The sequence below is a fragment of the Myotis lucifugus genome, unplaced genomic scaffold (genome assembly GCF_000147115.1).
Source record: "Myotis lucifugus unplaced genomic scaffold, Myoluc2.0 scaffold_52, whole genome shotgun sequence".
In the NCBI taxonomy this organism is placed as follows: Eukaryota; Metazoa; Chordata; class Mammalia; order Chiroptera; family Vespertilionidae; genus Myotis; species Myotis lucifugus.
In genome coordinates, this window is record NW_005871100.1 from 3,332,197 (window position 1) to 3,352,386 (window position 20,190).

At 37.0% G+C, this 20,190-nt stretch overlaps 1 protein-coding gene across 5 annotated transcripts in view; it reads right to left on the reverse strand.

Moving 5' to 3' along the window:
* The window catches only part of TAX1BP1 (Tax1 binding protein 1), a 53,733-nt gene that overhangs the window by 15,084 nt on the left and 18,459 nt on the right, over positions 1–20,190 (reverse strand). For 2 of the 5 annotated variants that reach the window (XM_006088757.3, XM_006088756.3), the window contains exons 8-14: positions 19,328–19,513; positions 15,595–15,819; positions 14,617–14,763; positions 12,815–12,938; positions 11,479–11,582; positions 8,879–9,004; positions 5,286–5,357 (exon numbers count right to left, since the gene is read on the reverse strand). In XM_006088757.3, coding sequence (XP_006088819.1) covers positions 5,286–5,357; positions 8,879–9,004; positions 11,479–11,582; positions 12,815–12,938; positions 14,617–14,763; positions 15,595–15,819; positions 19,328–19,513 — 984 coding nt within the window. The remainder of the gene's footprint in view (positions 1–5,285; positions 5,358–8,878; positions 9,005–11,478; positions 11,583–12,814; positions 12,939–14,616; positions 14,764–15,594; positions 15,820–19,327; positions 19,514–20,190) is intronic. The other 3 variants (XM_023753830.1, XM_023753831.1, XM_023753832.1) reach the window with 3 other exon arrangements.

A 20,190-nucleotide genomic window follows, 5' to 3' on the forward strand; every position in this document is an offset into this window, starting at 1 on the left:
GAAGATAGTGAACAGAAATTATGGCTTATGGTGGAACTAGAGATAAATGGAAGCCAGTCATATAAAATATAGAGGCTATGTTATAAATTTTGGCCTGTATTCTAATTGATTGGGAAGGCCATTAGGAGTGGTCAGCCTTACATTTTTAAAGGTTACACTGCCCATGGTTTATACAACTTTTTACCTGAGTCAAAAACAGAGGCATGGAAGATGGCAGTGTAGGACATGTGGCCCCCAGTCCAATCCCCAAGTAACTTAATCCTGACAACAATCATTTCAGTAAGTGCGGAAGTAGATCTATACCTGTGAGATGACTGAGTCCCAACTGATACCCTGAGTATTGCAGTCTTGGGTGAGATCTAAAGCCAGAGGACCCAGATAAGCCACACTAACAGAAAGTGAGATTACAAATGTTTTAAGCCAGCAATTTTCAACTGGTGTGCTGCAAGAATTTTTAAAACATGCAATACTTGACTATCTAGTCAAGGGCACTGACTTTTCCCCTTATACTGTCAAATCCTATATCCTATATAATAAAAGGCTAAAACGCAAATCAACCGAACCAAGGAACAACCAGTTGCTATGACGCGCACTGACCACCGGGGAAGACGCTCAATGCAGGAGCTGCCCACTGGTGGTCAATGTGCTCCCACAGGGGGAGCGTCGCTCAGCCAGAAGCCGGGCCTGCCAGCGGCTCATGGCTGGTGAGCGCAGCAGTGATGACAGCAGCCTCTCCCACCTCCGCGGCAGGCAGACATCCTCCGAGGGGTCCCTGACTGTGAGAGGGCACAGGCTGGGCTGAGGGCCACCCCGCTCCCATGCCTAGTGCATGAATGTTGTGCACCGGGCCTCTAGTAAAAAAATAACAGCCAACACAACAATTGCCATCCGATGTGAAAAATTATACCTATTTTGTTGTCAAATCAGCAAAAAATATGTTCTTTTGGTGTGCCACATGATTTTTAGTAATTAGTTTATGTATGTCTGCCATGAGATGAAAAAGACTGAAAGTCTCTGTTTGAAGCTACTAAGTTTTTGGGCAATCTGTTACACCATTTGGTTAATACAATCATCATATTACTTTCCATGTGTGATTTTAGCCATTTATATCACAACAAAATTTATAAATGGTTATAATCATTCAGGACTGTCTCTCTTTCAAAATCATGTATGAAACTTTAAAAATACATATATAAATATGTAAAATGTATCTTATATTTTATATATATTTTTATATATGAAATATACTAGAGGCCCAGTGAACGACATTCGTGCACTGGGGGGTGGGGGGGAGGGAGTCCCCTCAGCCTGGCCTGTGCCCTCTCGCAGTCTGGGACCCCTCGGGGGATGTCCAACTGCCAGCTTAGGCCCGTGGGGAGCCGGCCTAAGCCTGCAGTCGGACATCTCCCAAGGGGTCCTTAGCACTGCCATGGAGACAGAAGAGGCTCCTGCCACCACTGCTGCGCTCCCCAGCCATGAGCCTGGCTTCTGGCTGAGCAGCGCTCCCACTGTGGGAGCACACTGACCACCAGGGGGCAGCTCCTGCATTGAGCGTCTGCCCCCTGGTGGTCAGTGCATGTCATAGCCACTGGTGGTTCCACCATTTGGTCGATTTGCATATTAGCCTTTTATTATATAGGATATGTAAAATGTATAAAAATAAAGTATCGTTATTGCTTCTAGTATTATCTCTAAGCACAATATATACTTAAAAGTTAGGTTTCTTATTAACAATCATGGAAGTGAGACAGCAGAGACCTGCACCTGGGATCCCAAGGACACCAGATGGCCAGAAGAAACACAGATAAGCCAACCACAAGAATGTCACCACCCCTCCACTCCCTGCTCAAAAATAATGGCAGAATTTTATCTTCCAACTGCTTGCTTCTCCTACCCTAACATGGAAAATTCCACAAGCCCGTCTTTTCATGAAAGCCTGCATTGTCCCCAGCTTATAAAAGTAGCCACACGGAACCAGTTCAGAGCCTTCCTTTCTTCTGTGCTGCCACCCTTGTACTTGAGAATAATCTTAATAAATCTGTTTGGAAATTTCTCTAGGACCTCCTTTTGATTTCTCTCTTGGGGAACCCAAGAACCCGAATGCTGGTAACAAAAGTAAATACGTATTTCAAAAAGCTGTCCTAAGCATTTGAATATATGTATCCAACTTATCACATCTGATTTGATCATCATTTTAAATTTATAATACAGCTGACCAAAACTTATACCAGAAATAAAAATTTTCTTACTCTTCATTTGTGTTCCTATTGCTTTAATTATCTTTAATCCACAGTTTAATTACAGCAGTCTTTTTTTAACCCACTTGCTATTTTGTGTTACCACACACTGAAAGTGAAAGAGAGGGAGAAAGAAGAGGGAGGGGGAGAGAAAACTAATGCCAAGTAACACATGAACACAATATACTGAGAGCCTAGTGGACAAAAACAAAAAACTGCAAACAATCTTGAATTCTATTTTTAGTAGGTTTCCTTCTCATAGTGGTATGGTGCGAGCAATTCTGAAACTATTTTACATGGATTACTGGATTTAGCAAATAAATAGATATGTTGACATTGTTCAGTGCCAGGATTCTCACTGTGGACAAGGTGTACAAATAGCAATCGAGGAAGGCAAGGAAGAACCCTGTGAACCTGAACTAAAACTCTTATCTAAAATGTAAATGTTTCCTACTTCTGTCCACTGAAAGAATCTAGAAGCAATCTAAAAACCAGTAAAAATGTGCACACCTAGGCCACTGTTTTGATTTCTAAGTACCATTTCTCATTAGTAAGGAATCACACCTCCTTGAGGAAATAACTGCTTTCAGAATGAGACCAGAGCTTTTTCCTTATAAAACAATGGCCAATCCAAAGATGAGGTAAGAAATGTACAAGAGGAGCTAGACTATCTTACAGTGCTGTAAAGAAATGAAGTGCTCAAAAAACCAAAAGCATTCTTTTGATACCTAGACATATCAGAAAACAATTTGAAGGTGCTCTCCCTAACCAAATCTAGGACTATGGAACATCAAATTAAGAACAGTAACAAATTCTAATCCACTGACTAAAAAGAGTTTATACTGATGATTATCTATCAGGTAGGAAAGCAGGAAGGTAGGTATGCAGATAGACAGAGATGGATAGACATGGGCCCTCAAAAAAAAATTAAAAAGACATATATACTTACATACATATACAGACTTTGTGATATAAAAAAATCGATTTGGTTTTTGTCTCCAATTCCTGGCACAAGTCCTAAAACTCTTGGAATTTACTAAATCATAGGAGTGTCTTGTTCATAACAAGTCCTTTTAAACTTAGACCATCTTGAATTCATGCAAACAAGATGACTACTGGTGGACCCTCAGATAGATTCATGGGAGGGGCTGGTCACCAGAAGGACTAAGCACATGATTACAGAGAGCTAGAAATTTTAGCACTCACCAGGGATGGGAGGGAGGGTGAAGACTGAGTTAAATTATTTTGCCAACAATTTAATCACACTTGTATACTGAGATGCCATATTAAAAGCATTTACACTAGGTTTAGGGAGCTTCCAGTTGATGAACACATCATTGTGCTAAGAGTGCCACATGCCTGGAGAGAGCATGAAAGCTCTGCAGCTCTCCATCCTCACCTTGCCCCATGCATCTCTTCCATTTGGCTGTTTCTGAGTTGTGCCCTTTAGAATACAACTTTATAATAAAGTGTAATAATCATAAGTAGTATTTTCCCGAGTTCTGTGATTCATTCTAGCAAAATATCGAAGGGGGAGCAGGGAGCAAGTGGGGCTGAACCCTTAACTGGGTCTGCAATAACTTGAATAGTTGGTGTCCAAGATGAACTGAATTGTAGTCCATCCAGTTGACTGATGTCAGAGAACTGTTGCTGGAACATAAATGAGGGCAAAGGAAGGTTCTTCCTCATTATGGAATGCCAAGGGACATGTAGGGAGGAAAGTGATGGATTTGAAAAGTCATAATTTTGCACCTATCACAGTCATGTCATCCAACCTGGAGGTCTATCTAGCACTTTTGAGTGGTGTTTTGTTGGTATTTTTTACCACGTACCATTTTGGAATATTATCATTGGTCACTTAAACTATAGATTGGTTCACTGAATTATGAAGATCTTCCAAATGCTGACACATTTTACTAAATAGTTATTTAACCTCAGAGTTTTAATATTACCAATCTCATCAGAAAAGTCTGTAAGCCTTGGGAAGTATCGAGCTTATAATAGCAGATATAAGGTTCCCAAAATTCTAGTTTTGCTCAAAAGATTGAACTTTATCATTGACACAAATACTATCAATTTTTTTTCCTTAAAGTAACAGGCTCACTCATTTCTTTTCAAGTAATGTCTGCCATATACCCTAGTCTGAAAAAACAAATTCTATTAGTTATTCTTTAAAATAGAAATAATATGCCATGAAAAGGAGGCTAGTTCAGCCTATAACTCCAGCAACTGCCCAAGTGCTTTACCTTAAAATAACCATTGTACTTCATTAGGCAACAGAAGTGCTTTGGGGGTACTTCCCATTTCATCACACAGAATATTAAAAAGATGTATACCCCAGGATCAAACTTTAATAAAACTATTTTATTATTTCATCATCTTAAAATGAAAGCAGCTTTTTTTTTTTAAACTGTGAATGCATGGTTGGGATGACTACAGTAACTATTAATGCTACTGCCTTGGCATAAATTAGTATGTCAGCAGTTTCCCACCACTACTTTTGCACACAGTGTGCAAATGTAACACAGTGGGAGTGGGGTGCGAGGGGTTGAGAAAACAATATTGTAGTATTATAAAAAGTTTTATCTTCATAGACTTCTAAAAGGAAATGGGAACATCCCCCCAAAAGGACCACAAACAAGCATTTTTTACAATACAAAGGTATGCTCTGACTGAATGTTAGGTCATGCTATAAATCATTTAACAACTTCTAAAGCATTTCCTATTACAAAAGAAAACCAGATGAATACATTATATACACTTTAAAATTTCTTTACTATTTTCCTAAATTTGAACATTGTAAAATCTGTTTTATTGTTAAATATAAAGACTAAGCTAAGTTTCAACACGTAAGCATTTTCTCAAATTATGAGGTAAAATATTTTAAAATACTTAACAAAAAAACATTTTCCATCTAAGAGTCTCAACAGTGTTTTCTTTATTCATTAACTATTTTTTTTAAAAACCACCCTCACATGAACTATAAAACTGTCTCTTCATAAAGCTGTATTACAAACAAAACATTTTTTAAAGAGCATGGTTCAATACCTTCTCCCTGGAGAGGTTTGCCAAATGTGAAGTTAGACCATTTATTTCTTTGTCTTTCTCTGCCAATTGAAGCTGAATAAAGAAAAAAAATTGTAATTAATTTTTTCATTATCTACTCTCCTTAAACTTCAAGAAATATTATACTGTTATGTCAAAAAACTGCTATTACCATATCCATATGTTCTCCTTGGTTCTTATTTTTTACATCTGTGAATTACTTGTCATTACTGACCAATTTCCCTTACTCTTAAAACTTCTCTCCTGTTTATATGAAACTGCACCAACATTGTCATTCTCTCATGCTCTGTGTGTCCACTTCTTCACAATTACAAATACTTTATTCCCCAAAGTATCTTCTTTGGCTTCTCCTCTCTATATTCTCTCTGAAAACTCCCTTTCTTCTATGTTTTCAACTATAACCCTCATGGGAATAAATCACAAGTATTAACTCATGTGCCACACTCTTTCTTAAGTTCCAAATCTGCCTTTTTAATTGATGGTTAGACATGTTTCACTGTTATCTTTCTGCCCTGCAAGGGCAAAATGTCTCAGATCTACTTTTCTATTTTTTTAATTTTATTAATTGATATTATCAATCTCAGAGCCTACTGTGATTGAAGCTAGGAAATTATGTTAGAATGCCTCTCCCTTCGCCTCTTCCTCCCCTCCCCAAAATTTTCAGATTCTCATTCATTTATTCATTCATTCAACCACCCATTGTTCATCTACTACAGCATAAATATTATAGATACAAATACAAATAAGATTACTCTTCAGTAGTTTTTCCCATAAGAATGTCTTCCAAAGGTTTCCTTGATAAACTCATGTCCTATTCAATGGTAAGTGACCAAGGAAGGTAGCAATTCATCCTAAGAATATTTCCACCTCATTTTCTTGCCTTCAAAACCCTTCTCACCTATAAATCCTCTCTGCACTACCAGACCCACTCTAGTTGGGTCCATTTTCTCCCTAGAAAGTCTGAACAGCAAAATGCACCCAAATTTGGCTTTGACCTATCTTTTAAGTCTCATCTACTCCACTACAGTTCCCAGATGATGCTCTCTACTTCTGACCTCCAAACTTATACTAGAGGCCTGGTGCACAAATCCCATGCACTGGTGGGGAGTGTGGCCTGCGGGGATCAGCCCACTGTGGGAGCGCTGCTCATCCCGGTCAGCTAAGCAGCTGTGGACCCACCCTCTGAGCGGCTGCTCCCTGGTCCTGCATCTTCAATGGAGCCGGAGCACTCACCCCTCCAGGGGACCCAGTCGGGGCCAGGCTCAGGGACAATAGCACTGAGAGGCAGCGGAGTAGGCCTCAGTCTCACGGCAGTCATGAACCTACCTCCCAGCCTCCAGGGTCAGCTCTGTGAACCCGGTGGCAGCACTGTGAGGCCTGCAGGTGCCCAGAGGAGGTGGCAAGGAGCGAGGAGGAGGAGGCTAGGGGGTGAGGAGGCAACGATCTCAGCCCGGGTTCCTGCCCGTGGCCCAGGGTTCACAGCAGGAGCAGCCGTTCATCCAGGTCAAGTGGTGCTCCCACTGTGGTAGCACACTGACCACCAGGGGGCAGCTCCTGCATTGAGCATCTGCCCTCTGATGGTCAGTGCGCGTCATAGCTACTGGTCAACTGGTCATTCTGGTCATTCTGCCATTCGGTTGCTGGGCTTTTATTATATAGGATAACAACGCTTATCTGTTGGCTTAGAATGCTGTGGCTTTCTTTTCCTAGCTCTGCTTCTTCTCCCCTCCACTGGGTCTTACAAAGGTCTGGTTTCTCCGTAATGTCTAACTCTTAATTCAAAATAGTCCTAAAGAACTCTGACTTATTCATCACAGTTTGCCTTGTCTGGTATGAGTGCTTGTCTATAAACAGTGAAAAATAAGGGAAAGGGCACTAAACAAAAAGCCAAGGACCTTTACCAGCTGTTATAACCTGAAATATGTTCATTTTTGTCATTAATGAAGTAAAAATATTATTTAGCTCCCCATTGTTTGATAGATGATTACCTAGACTGTGAATGTGAATATCACCTTTACACTTCTAACAAACCCTACTAGTTCACAAACTCCTTAAGAATAGCATTGTAGCTTACTTTATGAAAGATCACCCGACTAATAGCTAATATAGTCCTTTATACATAACTGGCTTCAATAAGTCTTTACCAAATCATTTTGTCAATCTTCAAAAATAAAATTTCATATAAATTCAGTATTCAGCTTTATAAGTGGTAAGTGAAGTTGCCAGCCATTGAAAATATCCACAAGAATTTCAGAAACAGTAATATCATGAAACAAAAGTTTCAAAATTTCTTCTGACATAAGATAATAAAAGGACTACCAGTAAAATTACCTTACACAGTAATGTGCCACCTGCTCCAGTCCCAATGGGGGAAACCTAAAGGAATTCTTGGTGTCGCTAAGAATATTACATTTCAAAATTAAATAATAGGTACAATTAGTTATGCCTTAGTAAAGTTAAATAATTTAGAACTTCCTTTATTTATTCACACACAAAAGTATGCCAAACTATCCTATATAATAAAAGCCTAATATGCTAAGTGTCTGGTCGCCTGGTCCATTACGATCAAAGCGTAATATGCTAATGATATGCTAAGACTGCTCAACCACTCGTTATGACGTGCACTGACCACCAGGGGGCACACAGTCGACCAGTCGCTATGACATGCCCTGACCACCAGGGGGCAGACGCTCCGACAGGTAGGTTAGCTTGCTGCTGGGGTCCAGCCAATTGGGACTGAGCAAGATGGGCCAGACATGCCCTGGCGCCCTCCCGCGGCACCTCCCAGGCTGGCCAACCTCCCGCAACCCTCCCCAGCCCCAATCGTGCACCAGTGGGGTCCCTCGGCCTGGCCTGAGCCCTCTCGTAATCCGGGACCCCTCTGGGGATGTCGGAGAGACCGTTTTGGCCTGATCTCACAGGCCAGGCCAAGGGACCCCACTGGTGCACAAATTCGTGCACCAGGCCTCTAGTACAGCGATTCTCAACCTGTGGGTCTCGACCCCTTTGGGGGTCGAATGACCCTTTCACAGGGGTCGCCTAAGACCATCGGAAAACACATATATAATTACATATTGTTTAGAGTAGCAAAATTACAGTTATGAAGTAGCAACGAAAATAATTTTATGGTTGGGGGTCACCACAACATGAGGAACTGTATTAAAGGGTTGCAGCATTAGGAAGGTTGAGAACCACTGCTCTAGTACATACACATATATATCTTAGAATATATAAGATTACACTTTATTCCTTAGAAAAATACCTTTTTCCTTATAAATTAGCTATACAGCCTGCTAATTTTTTTCTAACATTCTTACAAATATCATTTACCATTCAGGCTTATTTGTTGGCTTATGTTACACTGGCAAAAATGTATTCTACAGTATTTCACTTATAGTCAAGGGCACGTACCTCAGTTACAGGCTCAATCCCTGGACCTGGTAATCAATGAAAAAAGTATCCTCAAGTGAGGATTATAAAACAAAAAAAGTGCATTGGATTGATAAAAATTATAGATAACACATTTTCAAAAGTACCAGCAACTATGCCTTAAGTTATACGAATATTAAACTTACTTTGTAATTGTCCTCTACTTCAGCTAGTTCTACTTTTACATTTTCAGCAATTTTTACTTGTTCTTTCCATTTCAGCTCCATTTTTGCAAGTTCATCAGCATATTTATTGCACTTTGTTTTCTCATCCTAAATAAAATTGGTAAATTACCAAAAGATTTTAAATCCATATAGAGCCAATATCTACACACAAATATACTAAGGTACAATGGGGGGGGGGGGGAGATTTGTGTAATATATTAACCAATAAAGAAATTATAAAAAAAAATACTAAGGTATACGCTAAATGTATATTGTAACACTGTTGTAACAGTATAAAAATTGAAATAACCGAATGTCTGTCAGTGGAAGATTGAATAAACCACTTTATATGCACATAATGGAATTAACAAAGAAAAATGTCAAGATTCATTAACTGAAAATAGCAAGTTGCAAAAACAAAATACATAGTGTAATCCTATCTTTGTTTCAAAAGTTGTTTAACAATTTTATATGATGTCTATGTAGTACTGTATAGAAAAATATAAAATAAATTATTAATAGCTCTTATTGCTGGGTATCAGGGTCATGATGGTACTTTTTACCATCTTTATTCTTTATTCCTATAATACCATATTTCACAATAACCATGTATTACTTTTGTAAAGGAAGGTAATAAAAATCAGATACTTTTAGCGCCATTGTTTCCTGACACTGATAAATAAAACTCTGGGATTTCCGGACCAAGACAACTTCTAGGTTGACTTGTCATACACTGCTCTACTCTAGAACTCAGATGTTAAAAGGGAGGAGTTACAAACACGACAAAAAGGTAAAGTGGCCAACTTCATGTTGAAGATTTTTGTTCAAGGTGAACGTTTTAAAATATGCTTTGAGCAAGTCAATGGAGAAAACAAAGTCTTTTCATCAAAGAATGCTAAATCAACTGATTAACCATACTATACAAACCATGCCTCACACTACACACAAAAATAAATTTAAAATGGCTAATACATCTGTATGTAAAATGTAAGACTATAAAATTTCTAGAAGACAAGGTAAGAGAAAATATAAGTTAAATTAGGTAAATGTTTCTTAGAACATAAAAAGAATAAAACAGTAAAAAAAATTTTGATACTCTGTACTTCATCAAAATTAAAACTTTTTCTAAAAATACCATTAAGGAAATGAAAAGGCAAGCTACAGAATGGAGAAAATAATTACTACACATATATGAGACAAAGCACTTATTGCCAGAATAAAGAACACAAACTCAGTAAGATAACCCAATTTTTAAAATAGTAAAGATTTGAACTCTTGCAATAAAAAGGAGTTAAGAACCAATATAAGCAACAACATGCCTGAGTCTCAAAAAATTATGCTGAAAGAGGACAGGAAACAGAGTACAAACCATATGATTCTATTTACAGAAACTGTACAAACAGTATGCTAATCTATAGTGACAGAAAGCAAGCCAATAGTTTCCCAGGGATGGGGACAGAGGGAGGGATGAGTTGCGAACAGATACCAAAAAAAAAAACCCTGACGTTGTAAGTTTCACAGCTATATAGGCAAAAGTGATCAAATTACAGACTTTAAATATGTGCAGTTTATTGGATTTCAATTGCACTTCAAACAGTTGTAAAAGGAAATAATGTACCTTGAGGAAGGTTTTACTTTCAATGGAACAATCTATCTTCCTTTCAATAGTACATGATGAATTTTTAATATTCATCCAGAATTGTTTTATACTTAATGAATAATTTAGTCCCTTATCATAAATAACTACTTTGAACTCTAGCATAAACTGTACTAATCAACACTTCCACAGAAAGAAAGATCATGTGAAGCAACATAAACATTCAGTTTAAAATTTGGTTTAAAAAATCACAATAATATTATTTACAAGGCAGTAGCATAAAATATTTTAAATTACTCTAGTAACCTTGAGCTAATATATGCACTTCTCCAGCTCTGAAAAATGATCCCTCTCCTCTCCACATGCAAAGAAACCGACACAAAATAATATTTAAACAAACAAAAATTACATACACAAAATAGCTTTTCCTCCTTCTCCAAATCAGATATAAATGAGAAGCATTTTTCCTTTGTCCTTTACATACTCTAGAAGTGAATGCTACCAAGACAGTTACAAAACTGAAATATTTTAATAATACAGTTTAAAATCATCAAAGTAAGTAACACTGTAAAGGCAACAACTCATTTGATTAATGTTCCCTTTCCACTTTGCAAATCTGGTCATTTTAAGATTTGGTAGAAATCTTTACTATTATTTCAGTAAATGTAAAAGGAGCAGTTCTCTTTTATAAAGTTCCATGTATCCTGATAATAAAACAAACAATATCCAACCTCAATCACTTGCCCATTATCAAGAGAAGTACTTTAGGTGAACAAAAACTAATTTTAGGACCACGATTTTACATACAGATCTACACGAAAAGGCACACACAACAACGCCCTCTCAACAGCTAAACGAAATACCAGTACATGTACCTGCTGTATAAAAAAGAAAGCCTAGGACGCCCATCAATCGAAACAATAAAGGTAACCTAAGCCATTACATTTGATAAATATATCTTTCACTTACAAGGTGGCTAGCTTACCTGCAAGAGTTGCTTACATTTATTATACTTTTCTGTTTTGTCAGCAATTTCTTTGGTCATTTCACAGACTTGCCCTTTTGTTACAATGTCAAAATCTGTCTCGGCTATAACAAGGCAGAAAATAAGGTCATTAAAAATTGGTTTTTTCTTTATTTTATTTTCCTGTTCAGAATAACTTAAAGATCAGGATACTGTGAAATATAATAAATGGAATACTGAAGGAAAAAAACACCTATTTAAAAAATATATATTCATACACTAAACAAACAAAGAAGGATAATATATATATAAACTCTAGGTAAGAAGTCTTTAAATGTCAGTTTGGCCAGAACCAAGTTCATGTTCAGTAATGAAAGGATCATTTTTTTTTTAATTAGCTAAAAATAGTTCTAAATGGCACAAAAATTTATATAACTGAATAGACAGGATAAGCAGAAAAGCCATACTCTTTGAGAAAACATTTTAAATCATTTTTCCAATCTTTCATCACTATTCACTAGGTCTTTATTAAGTAAATATTGTACAACACCATGTAGGTAACTAAGAGGATGTACAGAAATATAAAATAGGATCTTGTTCTGTAGCAGCTGAAGCTAATTAAATATTTAATAGTAGAGGAAATTTACAATACGTTTTAAAAGTATAAGAGATCAATTGCCCAAACACTACACATGGAAATATACTTTTACATACTCTAGTACTTATCTTCATTATTGCTAAACCATTAACACAGGGTGGAAAAAAAATGAGGAAAAGTAAAATCCTAGAGTTAATTCAAATTTACATGTTCATGTATTCATTATTTCTTTCTACTCTGTTCTATAAATTAATAAAGTAATAAAAAATTTTATCTTATCCACTGACAAGTACACTGAGAAAAGTACCCTATTGATCCAAAGCAGCCGAAGAGAGAGAGAGATGAGACACACCAAACGGGATTTACAAGTTATTCCCCCTAACAGAATTGAACTGAAGTGCCAGAAATGTTTCAAAATTCCATAGATTTTAGTGGAATGTTAATTAAAAATTCAATTCTTGGCTTTCGTCCTATAGCCCAAAAGCTATACGAATCTGAGCTTACAAACACCAGGTCATTTAACACTTGTGAATATTCTCATGAAGATAAACACTAGTTCACACTCACATTTTGTATATTCACCACATGCATGACTTTAACTTTTAGAGCCTTACTTTCCCTTTGCCTCAATTCCTTAAATATACTATAAAGATTTCTATAAACTCCCTAAAATTCTTACTCCTGGAATAAGGCAATATAAGTAAGTATAAATACGTTTTAAGGCAGGACACTACACAAAAAAATCTAAAACATTTTTACCTGCAGAAGGTAGTGGCTTTACACCTATAGTAGAGGTAGTAGTAGCTGGGTCTGTGTTTATTGAGGCCTCATTCACCTTCTGCTGACTTCCAATTTTCTTTGTGAGGACATTATTGCTATTGGCCTATTCAAAATGTTAACAATAAATTATTAAATGAATTCTATTTTCTCCCTTATAATCATATCAAAAAATACTGAAAGTCCACAAAGCTATTAACTGTCCTAAAAGCCAGCAAAGACTAAAGTTACACACACCACTTTACTCATATTACAAAAGACAAAACCTTATGTTTTTACTTGTCAAAACATCAAAAGACCACCAAAGTAGAAATCTCACAAGTTTTCTACTACAAAGTCATAATATACTTAAAGGCCCAAAACCAAAATCTATACATTTGGTTCAGAGTTAAAGTGTAATTTTTTTTTTCTTTACAAAAGCCTTCCTACTTTATCTCATGCATTTCTTGCTTCTTTTGTCTCCTTTCAGATTTCAAAAAAGACAGAAAATAAAACTGTCTTTACAGTAAATGTGGTTAGTAAAGAAAACTGTGGTGCTTTTCAACTTCAGGTTTTAAATGTGTTTCTCCACTTCCAGGCTCCATTACATAAAAAACCTTATATTTAAGCACAATTTGGGGACCCAAATTAAAACACACAGACATCAAAGCAGGGGCATTATAATTGATTTTATTAAATCTGCCTTCCCACCCTCAAATGGAATATAAAACAATTAGCTGATGATTTTTAACTCTTCCTAATCTAGTGGATATGAATAGGAGGAAAGAACTCACCAATGACAATTTGTAAATGGTGAACCCCACACCAAAGACAAACGTCATTGTCCAAAGAGGGACTCGGGACTCGATAGTATGTAATGAATATTTAAATGAAATATACATTTAATCAACCTAAGAGGAAAATGGTGAAAAGAAGGCTCTTTTTTCCCCTGCTATTGCCCTTGCTTCCTTCATTGGTTCTCCAGTAAATAAAAATACCAGATATTAAAAAATTATTATTACAGTCCTGGACAGTTTTTCTCAGTGGTTAGAGTGTCAGCCCTCAAACTGAAGAGTTGCAGGTTCGATTCCCAGTCATCAAGGGCACATACCTCAGTTGCACGTTTCCCAGCCCTTGGTAGGGGCACATGTGGGAGACAACCAAACTATGTGTTTCTCTCATGCTGATGTCTCTCCCCACCGCACCCCCCCGCCCCACCACCCCTCCATTCCACTCATTCTAGAAATCAATGTAAAAAATACCCTCTGGTGAGGATTAAAAAGAAAATTTTAATCATTACAGTATTAGGCCAATGACTTGAAATCAAGCAGAGGTAAATTATATTAAAAAGAATGGTATTTTCAATATTATAAACTAGAGGCCCAGTGCATGAAATTCGTGCACGGGTAGGGTCCCTAGGCCTGGCCAGCAATCAGGGCCGATCTGTGGGGAGACTGGTGGGGCGATCAGGGGGGCCCCCGCTGGCACCTGCCTTGGTCGGCCTGGTGCCGCCCACTTGCAGGCCCCACCCCCCGCCTCTGCCGCTGGTCACCTCCCTCTGCCAGGTGACTGGCAAGGCGATTGGGGGGCCCCCGCTGGCACCAGCCTTGGTTGGCCTGGGGCCTGCAGGCAGCTCCTGCATTGAGCATCTACCCCCTAGTGGTCAGTGCATATCATAGCAACTGGTCGTTCCGCTGTTTGGTCAATTTGCATATTAGGCTTTTATTATATATGATGATTTGATTTGCAAACAAAAATATTGATAAAAGAAATGTTTCACTATGTATGAATTCTGTTATACTTACTGATTGGTCTGAAAGTTTGTTTATTTGTTTTTGGAGCCTCTGGCATTCCTTGAATTTTTCTTTATAATGATCTGCTGCCATTTGAAGACGAAGTTTCAGATCTTCAACTTCTCTTCTCAGTTCATGTTCCAGTGTATCAGTTTTTTCCTAAAAAAAAATAAACAAACAACTCCTCTAAGAAAAAGATAAAAATTTTCTATCATAACAGTAGTAAATTCAAACTTCATTTTCACTTTTTCCTTTTTTGGCTTTTTTTATCATTAAATATGTTTTTATTGATTTCAGAGAGGAAGGGAGAGGAAGAGGGGGAGAAAGAGGGAGAAAGGGAGAGAGAGGGCGAGGGAGAGAGAGAGAGAGAGAGAGAGAGAGAGAGAGAGAGAGAGAGGGGAACATCAGTGCTGAGAATCATTGATCAGCAGTTACCTCCTGCACACCACCCCCTACTGGGGACCAAGCCCACAACCTAGGCATGGGCTCTGACTGGGACTTGAACCATGACCTTATGGTTCATACGTCACTGAGGCACATGGGCCAGGCTCTGTTTTTATTTTGGAGATTTAGCTATAGGGCCATATTAGTTAGTTCTCCTAATAAATCCAGCTTTATATTCTTAGGACTAAGATTCATTAAAAAACTAGAGAAGAATAATCCACCTCCTGAGGAGCAAGTATTACTCTGTTAAATAACCATAATACCTTTTATGCAGCTACTAAATAAGAAATTCCAGCAAAGTAATATATACCTGACATCACAAAGTTTAATTAGCAATAATAGACCAGCTTTTATTAACCATTAGGAATTTGCTTACAGCAGTTTTTCTTAAAGCATACATTAATTTCAACCCAAGAGGTTTCAATGACTAAACAAAATGAATGGAAACTTAAAATTCTGATCAGGAATCTGACTTGATTTATTTTAACATAACTCACTCTTGTAAGTTTTGATCAAAATGGAAACTCAAAATTAACCTGCTTTTACCTGGTCTTTTTTCATAGCATTTAGTTTAAGTTCTGCCACTGCATCAGCTAACTGCTTTTTTACTTTCTCATTTTCCAAGCGTGCAGTATGTAGATCTGCCATCGTTTTATCTCGCACATTTACAGCATCACTAAGTTCTTTATTCAGAAAGACAACTTCTTGTCGAGTTGCCTGGATCTGCTCCTCTGCTTTACGAAGTTGCTCCTTTAAGAAAAATGTATCTTCCTGAAGAAATGCAGATAAATATATTTGTAATTAAAACATTCAATTAAAAAATACAAGCAGAAACTATTTGTACTCATATTTCAACAAATCCAAAATTTTAAATTAAATATTGCTCTTCTATTCAGAACTTAAAGTATATGTATAGAAAAAACTAGGGATGTGACTTAAGTTTCCTCACAGAGTACACATATAACAAACCTATGCACTATCACTAATACCACTTTATACAAGTAAACTGAAGTATAGGAAGTTCAGACATCATATTCAGTGCTTTCATGGCCTGACTGAGACCAGAATGAAAGCTCTTGTCCCCCAGAATCTCTCCAGTTGGAAGTACTGACCCTCATTTTTTACAATCACCAATAAAAATAATTTCAAAAACTTTGTAACGCCAAAAAAATTTTTTCAATTTTTTTTTTGAGAGAGAGAGGAAGGGTGTGGGGAGGGGGAGGGGGAGAGAGGGAGAGGGAGGGAGAGAGAGAGAGAGAGAGAGAGAGAGAGAGACATCAATGAGATATTGAACCATACATTGGCTGCCTCACCCACACTTCCTACTGGGGATCAAGCCCACAAACCGGCATGTGCCCAGAAATCAAACTGGCAACCTTTCAGTGCACAGGACGATGCCCAACTAACTAAGCCCCACCAGCCAGGATGTAACTAAAAAAATTTTCGTTAAACAATGTTTCTACTATCTAACCTAAAAAATAACCAATATATTAATATACCATTACTTAAGTTTTGGTAAAACTTAAGTTTTTAAAAAATACTGATATGCAAATAGAAAAGATGAGGCACTGGGGAAATGAAGTTAATTAAGCATTCCTTAAGCCTAAAAATATCGTTAAAAGTTAAAATTGCCATAAAATTATTTCCTTTATTATTAACTAGACATTATGAGCTCAAAAAATCTAGTTCATTCAACTTTCCTATTTTCATCTCTGTACTAAAAATACTGTAAGTTCAGAAAAAGTAAAACCCATTCTTGGTTGTTAAACTGTTAGCTCCTTAGAAGGAATTGTAAATGATTATTTATGTAATGTTATGGTGGAGAAAATCTTTGTAGGTGTAACAGTATTAGATCTAACTCATCCATAAAAATTAATAAATGAATGTAAACCTACACAAAGTAGTACTACACAGCCATTTTTAAAAATTAGAAAGATCTCTATGAATTAATATGGAATGATTTCCAGTTTATATTGCTAAATGAAAAACAGCAAAGTACAAAATATATATAGCATGGCATCTTTTTTTAAGAAAGAAAGGGATCAAAAGGAGTATGTGCACACCAACACCTGCACATAAGCTTAATTTTTCCAAAAAAAAAAAGCAGAAAGTAAAGAAAATGTTTACCTATGGGTATAAGTTAAAACAGGGATTTTATAAGGAAGAGATTGAGACATCAGAGTAAATTTTTTATATCATTTTGACTTTTGTATGATGCAACTATTTCACATATTCAAAAAATTAAAAGGTTAAGATTGTAAAAACAAATATTAAACTTAAATATATACAAATACACTGAACTGTACTACAAATTCATAACAAAGTTTTAAAATTTTAATTCAAGTAATCTGAACATAGTGTCCTATACTTCCTTAGTGAAATATACTCTACGAAAAGTTTTGGAATAGATCTTAATTTTATTTAGCAGACATATTGTTGGAAGTGGCATTGACATAATTCTGAATTTATTGGCATATATAGCTGGGTAGAAAACAAATATAATGATGTTTTGGAAAAAGGGTTCTCACATTGGTAAAAGAGATCTATAATAATAAAAGCATAATATGCAAATCGACCGAACGGCCAAACAGCGGAACCACCATCCAGACAACCACATTATGACACCCACTAGTGCCAGGCCAGCCAAGGCGGGTGCAATGCGATTGGTCAGGGGGCCCCACCATCGCCCCATGATCGCCCCGCAGAGGGAGGCCCAGGCCACCGGCCGGCAGGGTGATCAATGGGGGGACTCCACGATCGCCCCAAAGAAGGAGGCCCAGACCACACTCTGTGGGACCAATGACCGGCGGGGCTCCACAGAACTGGGGAACCAGGGTGTGTGGCGGCGGATTTAGGCAGCGCCAGGCCAAGGCAGGTGCAAGTGGGGGATGGGGCCGAGAGGCAGCTGGAGCTGTAAAGGCCTACCCTTGCATGAATTTTGGGCATCGAGCCTCTAGTATTAATATAAAATAGAGAAAGGTAAGGAAGGTCCTAGATTTGAAGTAAAGATATAAATTAAACACAAAATGTTTAATGAAAAGTACAAGGAAACAACCCCTAGTAGCAACAGGATCCAGTTTCAAAATACCATTCCCTACTAAAAAAAAAAAACAGAGCTCCTTGGAAAAATGGCTAATCCCTAAAGTTGTTAACATACAGTTGTGCCACAAAACAAAAGCACTCAAAGCATTAAGGGATCGAATCAAAAAGACACAAAAGCAGGTTTGAAAAGGTTCCCCCTCGCTAAATATGGGACTATTTGGGTATAAAAAAAGAATATTGATAACATAGTATACTGAACAAAAATGAATCCAAAGACCATAGTGAGATAATAAAAGGGGGAGATGGCAATAGTGAACCTCTCCTCATTATAGAGGAGTACCTACTAATAAATGTAAAAGGAATGACAGAATTTTTAAGACATTATTTTGCAATCATTAAAGTAATAACTGATGCAGGTGAGGATCATCAAGGGATAAAAAACACTGGGTGAGAGACTACTGGGGAATAGGATGTTCACATGATCTCAAGTATTATCCCACAGATTACTCAATAATCACAGAGGGAAAGGCACTGATATATGAAGAGACAGGCAGACATAACTTTAAACAAATGAGTAAACCTAACATGATCAAGAATGAAATTAACACTGTGACCTTTAATATGACTGCAACAAAATGTACAAAACATCACCTATGCGTTTTCTTGCCAAAAATAAACGTTTGACCTGATCTAGACATGAGAAAACAACAGACAAATCTAAATTATGGAACATTCCCTCAGAGAGGCCTGAATTCATCAAAAGTATCAATGTCAAAAAAGACAAAAAGTATAGGGACACTACTATAGATTAGAACAGACCAAGAACACAATACTAAATTTATGTATGATCTTTGACCACGCCTGGATCAAGAAATTTTAAAGGTTAAATAAAAACATATTTGGGACAATTTGAATGTAGACTAGAGCTATATACAAAATGAATACTAAAAATCAGTGTTAAGTTTCTTAGGTGTGCTAATGGTATTATGGTCATAATACCTTCAACTGACTTTCAAATGGCTCAGAAAAGGCATATATATGGGGGAGATAAAGACAGTTTGCCTTTATTTGAGAAAATGTATTCATTGTTTTGTTCTTCCAACTTTTCTATAAGTTTGAACTTCTTCAAAAGAAAAGGCTGGGGGAGAGAAGATTAAAAATATAAACCATCATATTGTATACATTTAACAGAGATAATGTTTTACAATCTTCAAATACATGTTGCAAAAGTACTTACCTTACTTGAGGTGGTAAGCAGGTAAGCCCTTTGCAGACTATCCTTTTCAGCCAAACAGAATTGTAGTCTGCCAATCTCTTCTTTGAAATGAGTAATCATATTTTCTTTGTTCCCATCTAAATTCTTTAAAGTTTGGACCTCTGACACAAGCTTGGTATTTTCTATTTCTCTATTCTTCAAATGGACCTGTAACAGTGCTTAAAAATGTCAAGAATATTCTAACTCCATAACCTAAGTCAGTCCAAGTTTAAAATACCACTGTCTGTCTCTAACCCAAATATGATTAAGGAATGGGAAGACTTACCAGACTTGGAGTCAGGAGACACAAGTTCTGCCAAGTGACTAGCTAACTATGTGGATTAACAACACAGCTTTTCTAAGTGTTTTTTTTTTAACTTTCCAAAGACACTAATAATTCTAAGGTCTAATAATATTACCTGATCTCTAAAGTCTTTTCCTTTGATTTAATAATTTTAATTTCTCTTTAAAATCACAAATGGATTTGGTTGTTCTTTTGGCATTAGGTTACAGACAGATTCAGATATAAAAGCATAATGAGATTCTGGAAAACATCTTAAGCAATTCAATTTTTGCTTGTGAAAACTACTATATCACGTATTTTCTGTATGCCTGAAAATATATTTGTTGTTAATTAACCCAATAAATTTTTCCCAGAAACTTTGGCTGTGACTGTTCATTTGCTCACAACAGATATACAAATCAAAACTACTTTCCACTATAAAGGGTTCTCTTGCTTTGGTTAAGAGTACCAGAGATATGCCTTAGCTGGTTTGGCTCAGTGGATAGAGCATTGGCCTGAGGACTAAAGGGTCCCAGGTTCGAGTCCAGCCAAGGGCACATGC